Genomic DNA, 10,934 nt, shown 5'->3' on the forward strand with positions numbered 1-10,934 from the left:
ATAAATATAACCATATATATTATATATTTTTGAACAATATAAAATATATATAATTATATTTAGAAAATATATAATTAGAGACATAATTATATATATTATATATATAATTATAATATATAATTTTATTTTGATATAAAGGATATAAAAGAGTTCAAGCCTTGGATTCCTTGGATTGTAGGAAAATTCAACATTTTCCTGGTCAAATACACCCAAATCTGAGCCTGGGAGAGGATCCAAGCCATTCTCAACCCCCTGGCAAAAGTAATTTTGCTGGAAAATCCTTGTCCCCTTCCTCCCCACCACACAGAAAAGAGTCACTGATTTATTTCTGATATTTCCCATCTCAATCCTTCATTTCCAACCCCAAAACAAACCCCAAATCAATCCCCAAAAAACCCAAACCCGTGCTGGTTACAAGTGCTACAGTGAAATAATCAAATCACAACACAACAAGCCCCAAAGTCAGCGTGCTGCTCCGTGAGCGCCTGGTGAAGCACAAATTAAATATTCCAAGGGATTTTTGGGGTAAAAAGAGGACAAAAAGCAGAATTCTGATGAAGAACGAGCTGGTGAGGACCTCAAAAATCAGCAGCAACTTCTGGAAGCAAAGCTGGAGGAGCTGGGGATGAACTCAAATTCTGCAGGAGCAGGGAGCAGTTTCAAGGTCAAAGTGAGGGGGTTATTTTCAGTCCAAAAGGCAGGAAATTGGGGATTTTGGGGATTTTGGGGTGCCATCCTCGCTGCTAGGCTCCCAGCAGCATTCCCATGAAATCAGATCCGGGCTGGACCGTGACGGCGGCGCCGGCGCCGTTGTCCACGAAGATGGAGGTGTACTGGCCAGCCTGCAGGGAAGTGGGAAAATGGGAGTTTCTGCAGGGAAAACAGGGGAAAATCCCTCCCACCAGCAGGAATCTGCTGAGTTTTATCTTCTTTTTTAGCCAGGGCTGGGATTAAATGTGGGAGATGGAATTTCTTGTTTCGACTCAGATGTTTGTTAGTTCTTATCTATATTATTGTCCTATAAACTGAGAGTTCTGCAGCACTTCACCAAAAAATGGAGCCCTGTCTGTCTCTAGAAGGCCTTTTAAGGATAAAGTGTCCAATTAAGAAATTATTTTTACTTTTTACTCAATAACCAACCACCCATGGCCTGCAATGTGGAGTTTTTATCCAATTACACAAAACCACCCAAAGCCATGGAAGAGGAGGAGGAAGAGAAGGAGAAAAAGGAAAAGGAAAAGGTGAAGAAGGAGAAAAAGGAGAAGGAGAAGGAGGTGAAGAAGAAGGACCAGCCACCACCCTAAAACCTCCATCTTGCTCTATAGCTATTTCCATATTCTAAAACCCCAAACTCTGAGTTTCCCACCCTGTGACATCTCACCCTCTATCCAAACCCCACACCCACAATCCCAGTCCCACCATTCCCTTCTGGAAGCTTCTCCTCAGCCCCAGGTCAGTGCAGTGCTCTCCTGGGGGTCAGAGCCTGGCACACAGAAACCTGAAATCCCCAGCAGGAATTCAGCCCAAGTCTGGGGCCGAGCTGATGACGTGGAAGAATTTTTGTGGCTTTGGAAGGAATTTGGTCTGGGGTTTTTTGGGTTTTTTTGAAAAAAAAAAATCCTTCCTGTCCTGACACATTTTTGGGTGAAGTGCCTTCAGACCCCCTCCTTGGAGGGGGGAAATCCCACTGGGAATAGAAATTCCCAAAGAAATCCCCTTGGGAATGGAATTTCAATTCATTGGGAATGGAAATTCCGTTGGAAATAGAACTCCACTGGGAGTGCAATGCCAGGGGAGAGTTGGGAAATAAAAATAAATTAAAATTTATTATAAGTATTGGATTTTTCTTTTTCCCATGCCTTCAATTCAGAATGTGAAACCCCAGTCAGGTTTTCCTCCTGGTGCTGCCCCAGGTGAGGAATTTCCCTCCTTTAGATGTAGGAACAAAGAGGGTTTATTATTTAATTATTATTTATTTGCTACTTATTTAATTATTCATTTTATTGTTCTTTATTAATAATTATTAATTTTAACATTATCATTATTTATGGATTTATTTATTATTTAATTATTTATTTGCTATTTATTTCCTGGAATTCCAGGGGAGAGTCCAGGAAATAATTCCTTGTCCTGCCCAGAGATTTGGGGCAGAAATTCCCAATTTTCAGGGCCTCACCTGCAGCTGCAGCAAGCCATGGACATAAACAGTGAAGATTTTGCTGTTGCTTTCCAGGCCAGCAATGACTTCCAAGGACCTAAAAAATAAGAAATAAACAGATTTAAAAAATGAAAAGTTGGAGTCACTTGGCACCTGCTCAGCCCAGTTAAACTCAGTTTTAAGCCTGGCTGGTTCCTGCCCATCATTGTTTTTCCTTATTTTCCCAATTTAATCAGCCCTTTTCCTCCTTTCTTTTTTAATTACTTTTCTCCCAGTGATGAATCCCTGCAAATCCCAACATGCTTTTTCCACCAAAAATAGCAAGTGGGAGCCCCTTGGCACCTGCCACTCAGCACAAACCCAGTTAAACTCAGTTTTAATCCTGGCTTTTCCTTATTTTCCCAATTAAACCAACTCCTTTCCTAATTTTTATTAATTATATTTTTCCCTGTGATGAATCCCAGCAAGTCCCAGCGAGTTTTTCCCAGGAGAAAGGAGAGGTTGGAGCCCTTGGCAGCCGCTCAGGTGAGGCTGTGTCAGGTCCTGCCCCAGCCCTCCCCTGCTCCTCCCGAGCTTCCGGGGCTCGTCCCAAAACCCGGGGCCTTTCCAGCCCCATGGATGGATGGATGGATGGATGGATGGATGGATGGGTGAGTCAGGGCTGGCATTTCCAGGAAATTCCACAGGAAATGTGTCCAGGCAGGCTCCCAGCGCTGCTGCTGCCGGCTCCGTCCGTCTGTCCCAGCCCCGCGCGCCTGGACTGGGACCTGTCCCAAATCCCTGCCCCAAATCCCTGCCCCAAACCCATCTTGAGGGACTTGTCCCAATCCCATTCTGAGGGATCTGGGATCTGTCCCAAATCCCTGCCCCAAATCCCTGCCCCAAACCCATCTTGAGGGACCTGGGATCTGTCCCAAATCCATCCTCAGGCATCTGTTCCAAATCCATCCAGATCACTCCCACTGCTCTGGGACCTGTCCCAAATCCATACTGAGTGCTCTGGGATCTGTCCCAAAGTCACCCTGATTTCTGGACCTGTGGATTTCTGGAGGAGCTCAGGGCAGGGCATTAAAATAAACCTGGGCAGGGATTTGGGGTCTGGGGCCAAGGACAGAGTCACAGCTTTGCCCTCTGCTGGAAAAGCTCCCAAAATTCCCCTGAGCCTCCCCTGGGACACAAAAAAAATAATTTATGCCATAAAATCCACTTTTGGTGAACTTCATCTTCCAGAGTTGGCTGAGATGTTCAGAAATGTGGAAAAGTAGAGGGAAGGAGTCCCCTGAGTGCCCCTGGGGTGCCTCACGTGTGTCTGTGGCACAGGGACTCGATGCAGATCAGCACCCGCACGCTGTCCCGCGCCCGCAGCTGCACTTTGCTCTTCAGCTCGCTGTGGTCTGGGAGAAACAGAGGGAAAATGTCAGAAATCCCACAAATTCTGGGGTTTGAGGGACAGAGGGACACCAGCAGCCTTGGAATGGCTGCAGGAGGTGCCAGAGGGTTCCTCCTTATCTGATGGAGCCAAAGGCAATGGATACAAGGTGGATCCATCACTGGTCATCAGGGCAGAACCTCTGGAATATCAGATTTAAAATGGGATCCATCAGGGTGGATCCATCAGGGATAGAACCTCCGGAATATCAGATTTAAAAAGGGGATCCATCATGGGCCATCAGTGGCAGAACCTCTGGAATATCTGGGGATTCTCCAGGGGTTCTCTGGGGTGTTTAGGCTTTCTGGGGCAGCACTCACCGATGTGGATGTTGGCTGAGAACTGGTAGATGCCACCCACGGGGGCAGTGAAGCGCCCAGTGGCCAGGTTCAGCCCCGAGCCCCGCAGGAATGCGCCCTTGGCCACGGGCTGTGGAGAGAGAACAGAGCTGAGCCCTGGGCTGAGCCTGAATCCTGAATCCCTGGGCTGAGCCTGAATCCCTGTGCGGATCCCAAATCTATCCCTGTTCTGTTCTGGCTCCATCCCTGTGCTGATCCCAAATCCCTGCTCTGCTCTGGCTCTGCATTCCCCTTTCCCAGAGGGCACAAGCCCAAACTCGACTCTTCTTGTCCCTGGCTGCGGTGCCAGTTTGGCACCCAGAGCCTCCCACAGCAGCTCCCAGCCAGGAAAAATCAGGAATGAATTGGGCACCTCATGCCTGAGGCACAGGAAGCAGCAGCCCACTGCTGGGATGGCTTAATTAGTCCCATTTTCCCTGCTAATTAATGAGGCAGCAGCTCTCCCTCCAGCCCTGCCCATGCCTCAGGGCTGATCCTGCCTGGCTGCCAAGCTAGGCTGCCAAAAGTTTGGGAAATAATGGAATGGTGGATTTTAAAAGAGGATCCCAGGTGGATCCATCAGTGGCAGAACCTCTGGGATAATAGATTTTTAAAAGTGGATCCCAGGGGGATCCATCAAGGATAGAACCTCTGGAATATCAGATTTTAAAAGGGGATCCCAGGTGGATCCATCAGTGGCAGAACCTCTGGGATCATGGATTTTAAAAGGGAATTCACCAGGGTGGATCCACCAGAGGCAGAACCTCCAGAACAATGAATTTTAAAAGGGGATCCCAGGTGGATCCACCTGTGGCCTCCTTTGGACACCTTCTCATGGATTTGTCTCTTCCTTTCAGCCCCAGAGGAGTTTCTGGGCTGAGCAGAAGCCCCACAGAGCCCTGGAGCTGATCCCCAGCAGGATGAGGCTGGAGTTCCTCACCGACTGGAAGTTCTGGAGTTCCACCAAGGTCTTCTTGTCCACCAGCACCTGGCCCTTGAGCTTGCAGTGGAACGCCTCCTCCACGCGCCGCTGCGAGGGAACCTCCTCCAGGGACAGCAGCAGCGGGGGCAGCTGGCTGGGCTGGGCTGAGATGGCCAGGGAGGCCCTGTGCTCCATGGCTTCTGAGGGGAAAAGGGAAACAAAATGAAATAAAATGGAATAAAATCTTCATTTTATGGCCTGGCTGTTCCTGTGAGGGAACCTCTTCCAGGGACAGTAGCAGCTGGCTGGGCTGGGCTGAGATGGGCAGGGAGGCCTTGTGCTCCATGGCTTCTGAGGGGAAAAGAGGAAAAAAATGAAATAAAAGGAAATAAAATCTTCATTTAAGGGCCTGGCCTATGAAACCATTAATGTGTGCCTGGAATTCTGCACTTGGATCTCCAATTAAAGCCCAGCAGCACTGGGGGAACATTTTTGGTCACCATTTTGGTTCATGGTTCTTCACCAAAACAAAGCTCCTCCAGCCTTTAACACCCTTTACCTTGAATATCCTCTGGAAATCTTTGACTTTTTAAAATCTTTTACCTTTCAAGATCTCCTTGAACTCCTGCAGAAGAACTTCCCTGGTGACTTCAGCCCCTGGAGCTCCTGGAGGTCCCTGAGGCCCAGGAGGCCCCGGAGGCCCTACCAGGCCTCGCTGAGGGAACAAACAAAGGAAAATTTGGGATTAAAACCTGGGAATTGCAGAAAATCCTACAGGAACATCAGACACGTGAGGGGGGTTGTTCCCAGAAAATTCCTGATAATTTTTGGAGGACACTGAGGGATCAGGAAGGGCCAAGAGCTCTGAGAGTCCCTCAGAGATTTTTTTCCAGCTGCTGGGACTCCCATTCCTCTGATAAACCTCTAAAATTCCACGGAAAAGCTGCCCAGACATTCAGAGGATGCAGATAATTCCTCAAATAATTAAAATTATTAAAAGAATCCAAGATTGTCCAAGCAGTAGATGAAAAGTGCCACGTGATTAATGAGCTGTCACTCAGCTCATTAATTTGAAATAAACCACTTGTCCACACCTTGATTAATTGATCCTTTGGGATACTTGGACTTTATCTCTTGGATGGGGAAAAAAAATACTGATTTTGTTTTTAATGAGTGGGAAAATAACCTAAAAAAGGCTCAGTTTGAGAGATGAGAAAGGCTCAATTTGAGAGATGAGAAAGGCTCAATTTGAGAGACAAGTTTAGGAGTGGCTGGTTCAAAATTCCCACATCTCCTCTGCCAAAGCAAGAAGGCTCAAATTTCTCAAAAATGGAGAAATTAAACAACAACAAAAAAAGGAAATTTAGCACTCTTTGGGCTGGGAAAAGCTGGAACCTTGAGGATGAGCAGCAGGATGGAAACTGGGACACGTGGAGTGCAAATCCTACCAATTTCTTGTCTTTGCCTTTGCATCTCCTCTTGGAGTTGCTGCCATCATCCGGGCGGTGCACGAAGGAGATCCAGGTCCTGCGGGGGTCTGTGAGCCGTGCATCTGCAGCCTCCAGCAGCTGGGGACAACCAGGACAAGGATCATGCACTGACTGAGCTCAGGGGCTCCCAGAAATCCAGCCCAGCAGCTGGGGACACACCAGGACAAGAAGTGGCCTCAGAGGGTCCCAAAAATCCATCCTGGGCTGGTGGTGCTGCTTTTGGAGGACACTGAGGGATCAGGAGGAGCCAATAGCTCTGAAAATTCCTCAGATTTTTTTTCTGAGTCCCTCAGAGATCTTTTTGCAACTGCTGGGACTCCCATTCCCTGATAATCCCCTGAAATTCCATGGAAAACCCACCCAGATGTTCAGGGGATGGAAAAATGGATCATTCAACTCCCAGAATCCACCTTGGGAGTTCTCTGCTGTTCCCAACATGGAGAACAATGAAAATTAAATAAAAAACCAAAGAGAATTGGTGAAATGAGCCCGAAATCAGCTCAGAAAAGGCAGGAAACCCACCTTGGGCTGCTCCTCGCTGTTGGCCAGGGAGGTGTTCAGGGGCTCTGGGTGCTCCTTCCTGCCCCTCCTGTCCCTGTCCCTCCTGGCTGCTGTCACCATGCGGGGACACAGCTGGTGGCACAGCAGCGCCAGCAGCAGCCACCAGCCCCGCATGGTGGCACCGAGGAAAATCCAATTTGTGTCCCAAAAAATTGGAACCGACCAGGTCAGGGTCAAGGAGCCAGAGGGGAAATGATCCAGGACCAAAAAAATCAGATCTGTGTCCAAAAAAATCTGAATTTCTGAGGTCAGGATCAAGGAGCCAGGGGGAAAATGCTCCAGTACCAATAAAAACCCAAAAACCCCAAATTAATCAGGTAAGGATCAAGAAGCTGGAGGAAAATCCTTCAGAAGCAATAAAAAAAAATCAGATTTGTCTCTAAAATAAATCCAGAATGAAGCAGGTGAAAAGGATCCAAGCAATCAGCAATAAAAAACCAGATTTGTGTCCAAAATAAATCCAAGTTAACCAGGTCAGAATCAAGGAGCTGGAGGAGAATCCTTCAGGAGCAAAAAACGCCAGATTTGTCTCTAAAATAAATCCAGAATTAAGCAGGTGAGAAGGACCCAGCTGGATTTGTATAAAGAAAAATCAGAATTTCAGAAGGATCCAAGCAGATTTATGTCCAAAAAAATCCAAATTCCAGGAGGTTCCAAGCAGCTCCTCGGGGTGGAAAAGCCAGAGATGAATTTATTTGGAATTTATTTGGAATTTGTTTGGAATTCTGGATCCTCAGGAGATGCAGCTGAGTCCGTGGGAGCTTCCCAGAAATCCCAGAGGCAAGGAGATGCTCTGCCCTAAACCCGGCCTAAAACTGGTTTGAAAGGCACTCAGCACCCCCCAAATGGGGCTTGCAACTGGTTTTACTCAGCCCCTTCTGACCCCTTTAATCCAGTTTGAAACTGGTTTTACTCAGCCCCTTCTGACCCCAAATCGGATTTAAAACTGGTTTTACTCTGCCCCCCGAAATGGGGCTTGAAACTGGTTTTGGAGGCTCTAAACCCTCCCCGGTTGGGTTTAAAGCTGGTTTTGGAGGCTCTAAACCCTCCCCGGTTGGGTTTAAAGCTGGTTTTGGAGGCTCTAAACCCTCCCCGGTTGGGTTTAAGGCTGGTTTTGGAGGCTCTAAACCCTCCCCGGTTGGGTTTAAGGCTGGTTTTGGAGGTGCTGAAAGCTGCGGGGCAGGGCTGAGCCCGGCTCGGCTCAGAGCCCGGCGCCGCCCCGTCCATTCCCGGGAGAAACGCTCGAGCTGCGCTCGGCGCTGCGGGGAACCGGGACCGGGGGAACCGCGGGCATCCCGGGCCGGCCCTGGGGGGACAGACCCAGCCTCGCACCCCAAAAATCCCTCACAGCCCAAAAACAGATCCCAAAACGCAGATCCAAAAATACAGATGCCTCGCACCCCAAAACAGATCCCAAAAAAGTTCCCAAAAACCAGACCCCTCACGCCCCCCAAAAAATCCCTCACGCTCCGAAAAACAGATCCCAAAATACAAATCCCTCACACCCCAAAAAACAGATCCTTCACATCCCAAAACAATTCCTCCCACCCCAAGAAACAGATCCCAAAAAACAACTGTCACTCCCCAATAAACAAACCCCTCACATCCCAAAAAACAAACGGCAAAAAACACTCCTCACACCCCAAAAAACCAGATCCCATACAACAAATTAGTCACATCCCAAAAACCAAATCCCTCAAATCCCAAAAAAAAACCCCTCACATCCCCCCCCCCAAATACCTCACGCCCTAAAAAACAAATCCCTCAGAACAAATCCTTCACATCCCCAAAACCAAATTCTTCACGCCCCAAAATACAAATCCCAAAAACCAAACCTCTCACACCCCAAAATTAAACCCTTCACACAAATCCCTAAAAACAAATCCCAAACCCCAAATTCCTTACATCCCAAAAAAACCAAACCGTCAAAACCAAACCCCAAACCTCTCACACCCCAAAAAACAATTCCCAAAACCAGATCCTTCACATCCCAAAAACCAAATTCCTCAAACACTAAAAAACAAATCCCAAAACCCAAACCTCTCACACTCCAAAAAAGAAATCCCTAAAAACAACCCCAAAAATCAAACCCCAAACCTCTCACACCCCAAAAAACAAATCCTAAACCCCAAATTCCTTACATCCCAAAACACAAACCCCAAAAAGCATATCCCAAAAAACAATCCCAAACCCCAAATGCCTCACACCCCCCCGAGAAAAACCCAAAAACCAAACCCCAAATTCCTCACACCCCAAAAGCTCCGCGGGGGGAAGCGAAACCTCCCGAGCCCGGCAGGAGCAGGTGGAGCTTCCCGAAGTTTTTCCTTTTTTCGGTTTTCCCTAAAAAATCCCCGCAGCCCCCGGCGCTGTCAGGGGGCAGGAGGGCGCGGGTTCCCCATCCCAAACCCCAAATTTCAAATCCCAGATCCCAAATCGCAGCTCCTGCCGCGGCTCCGGCTCCTCGCGGCTTCCCGGAGGAGTTTCCATCAACTCCCAGAAAAGGAGGAGGAAAAAAAAACAGGGAAAAAAAAAAAGGGAAAAAAGGAGGAGCTGCAGGCGCCGCTCCACGATCCCATGACATTCCCCGATAATGGAACTGCCCCCGATCGGGATCAGCGCCCGCTCCCTCCCCGCGCATCCCAGCAAAATCCGAGTTTGGGGGGGATTTTATCCCAGGGAATTCAGGATTTTTTGGATTTTATCCTGAGGAAATCAGGAGGGTTTTGCAAATTTCTCACAGGAAAATCAGCTTTTTTGGGGGAAATTTATCCCAGGGAAATTAGGGTTTTTTTGGGAATTTGGAGCACCTGGCAGGGCTGGAAATCCCTGCCTCGGGATAAACTCCAGCATGGATAGAGCAGAATCCCTGTTTTATTTCCCAGTTTTGTGGATAAGGAGAAAAAGTTTTCTGTATTGGGAGGAAAACTCTGGATCTTGGGGAAACTGAGGCACGGGACACTCCCAACCCAAAATCCAGAAAAATCAAATTTTTTCCCCTGGTTTTTTGGCAGCACCTCCAGGAAAATGTGGAATTTGGGGACGGGGAAAAATGGGAAAAAAAATGGAATTTGGGAAGGGAAAAAAAAAAGAATAAAATTGAATTTGGGAATGGGAAGAAATGGAACCCTGGAATTTGGGAAGGGGAAAAGTCCCGATGAAATGCCCCCAGCATGGCAGGAGTTAAGGGCTGCTCAGCCCAGCACATTCCAGGCGGGATTTGTTGCTCATTTTTGGGATTTGTTGATAATTTTGGACTTCCCCGGCGCCTGCGGGACCTTCCCGGGGCCGATGGAATTCCCAGAGCCCCAGGCTGGGAAATCCCAAAAATCCCCTTCCCGAATTTGGGATCATCCCAAAAATCCTTTCCCCAGTTTTGGGATCATCCCAGAAATCATTTTCTTGATTTTTCGGGAAAAATCCCCAAAATCCCCCCAGAATATCCCCAAATTTTTGGGATTATCACAAAAATAATTTTCCTGATTTTTGGATCATCCCAGAAATCCTCTTCCCAATTTCAGGATCATCCCAAAAATCTTCTTCTCAATTTCAAAATCCTCTTCTCAATTTTGGGATAATCCCCAAAATCCTTTTCCTGATTTTTGGGATCATCCCATCCTGGCTTTCTCCTGGAGAGGTTGGAGATCGCCCCAAAAATTCTTTTCCCAATTTTAGTCCCATAAAATATTCCCCAGGGAATTCCCCCATTCCCAGAGCCGCCCCCAGGCTGGGATTTTGGGATTTCGGGATTTGGGATCGTTCCCAGTTTAGGATTTTCCAGGATTCCCCAAATCCGCTCCAGCCCCAACTCCCGACACGGTGGCGCCACCTCGTGGCCGATCCCCAAAACCCCAAATTCCCGGGAAAATGGAGAAAATTCCCAAATTTCTGCCACTCCAAAAGGGAAATAACCCGGCAGGGCAAAGCTCCCGGCGCTAATTAAGAATTCCTAATTAATCCTAATGAGCCGTCCTCATTCCCAAAAGAAATTCCAGGAATTTGGGAATTCCTGGAGTTTTTATGGAATTAATTCCCCCTT

General features: G+C 47.8%; 1 protein-coding gene across 1 annotated transcript; it reads right to left on the reverse strand.

The window, feature by feature from the left end:
* Nucleotides 1-688: 688 nt before the first annotated feature.
* Nucleotides 689-7,012, reverse strand: C1QTNF12 (C1q and TNF related 12). Its single transcript, XM_058039459.1, has 8 exons — nucleotides 6,860-7,012; nucleotides 6,296-6,415; nucleotides 5,451-5,562; nucleotides 4,866-5,047; nucleotides 3,908-4,016; nucleotides 3,462-3,552; nucleotides 2,177-2,255; nucleotides 689-842 (listed from the first exon to the last, which is right to left on the reverse strand). The coding sequence occupies exons 1-8, from the start codon at nucleotides 7,010-7,012 to the stop codon at nucleotides 744-746; spliced, it is 945 nt and encodes a 314-aa protein (XP_057895442.1). The 3' UTR covers nucleotides 689-743.
* Between the last annotated feature and the right edge of the window lie 3,922 nt (nucleotides 7,013-10,934).

This window comes from Melospiza georgiana, chromosome 22 (assembly GCF_028018845.1).
Source record: "Melospiza georgiana isolate bMelGeo1 chromosome 22, bMelGeo1.pri, whole genome shotgun sequence".
NCBI lineage: Eukaryota > Metazoa > Chordata > Aves > Passeriformes > Passerellidae > Melospiza > Melospiza georgiana.

Coding starts and splice junctions, on each gene's coding strand:
- C1QTNF12 (XM_058039459.1), bottom strand. CDS start 7,012: ATGCGGGGCTGGTGGCTGCTGCTGGCGCTGCTGTGCCACCAGCTGTGT. Junction 6,416..6,859: donor ACAGCGAGGAGCAGCCCAAG/GTGGGTTTCCTG, acceptor GGTTGTCCCCAG/CTGCTGGAGGCTGCAGATGC. Junction 5,048..5,450: donor GTTCAAGGAGATCTTGAAAG/GTAAAAGATTTT, acceptor TTTTCCCCTCAG/AAGCCATGGAGCACAGGGCC.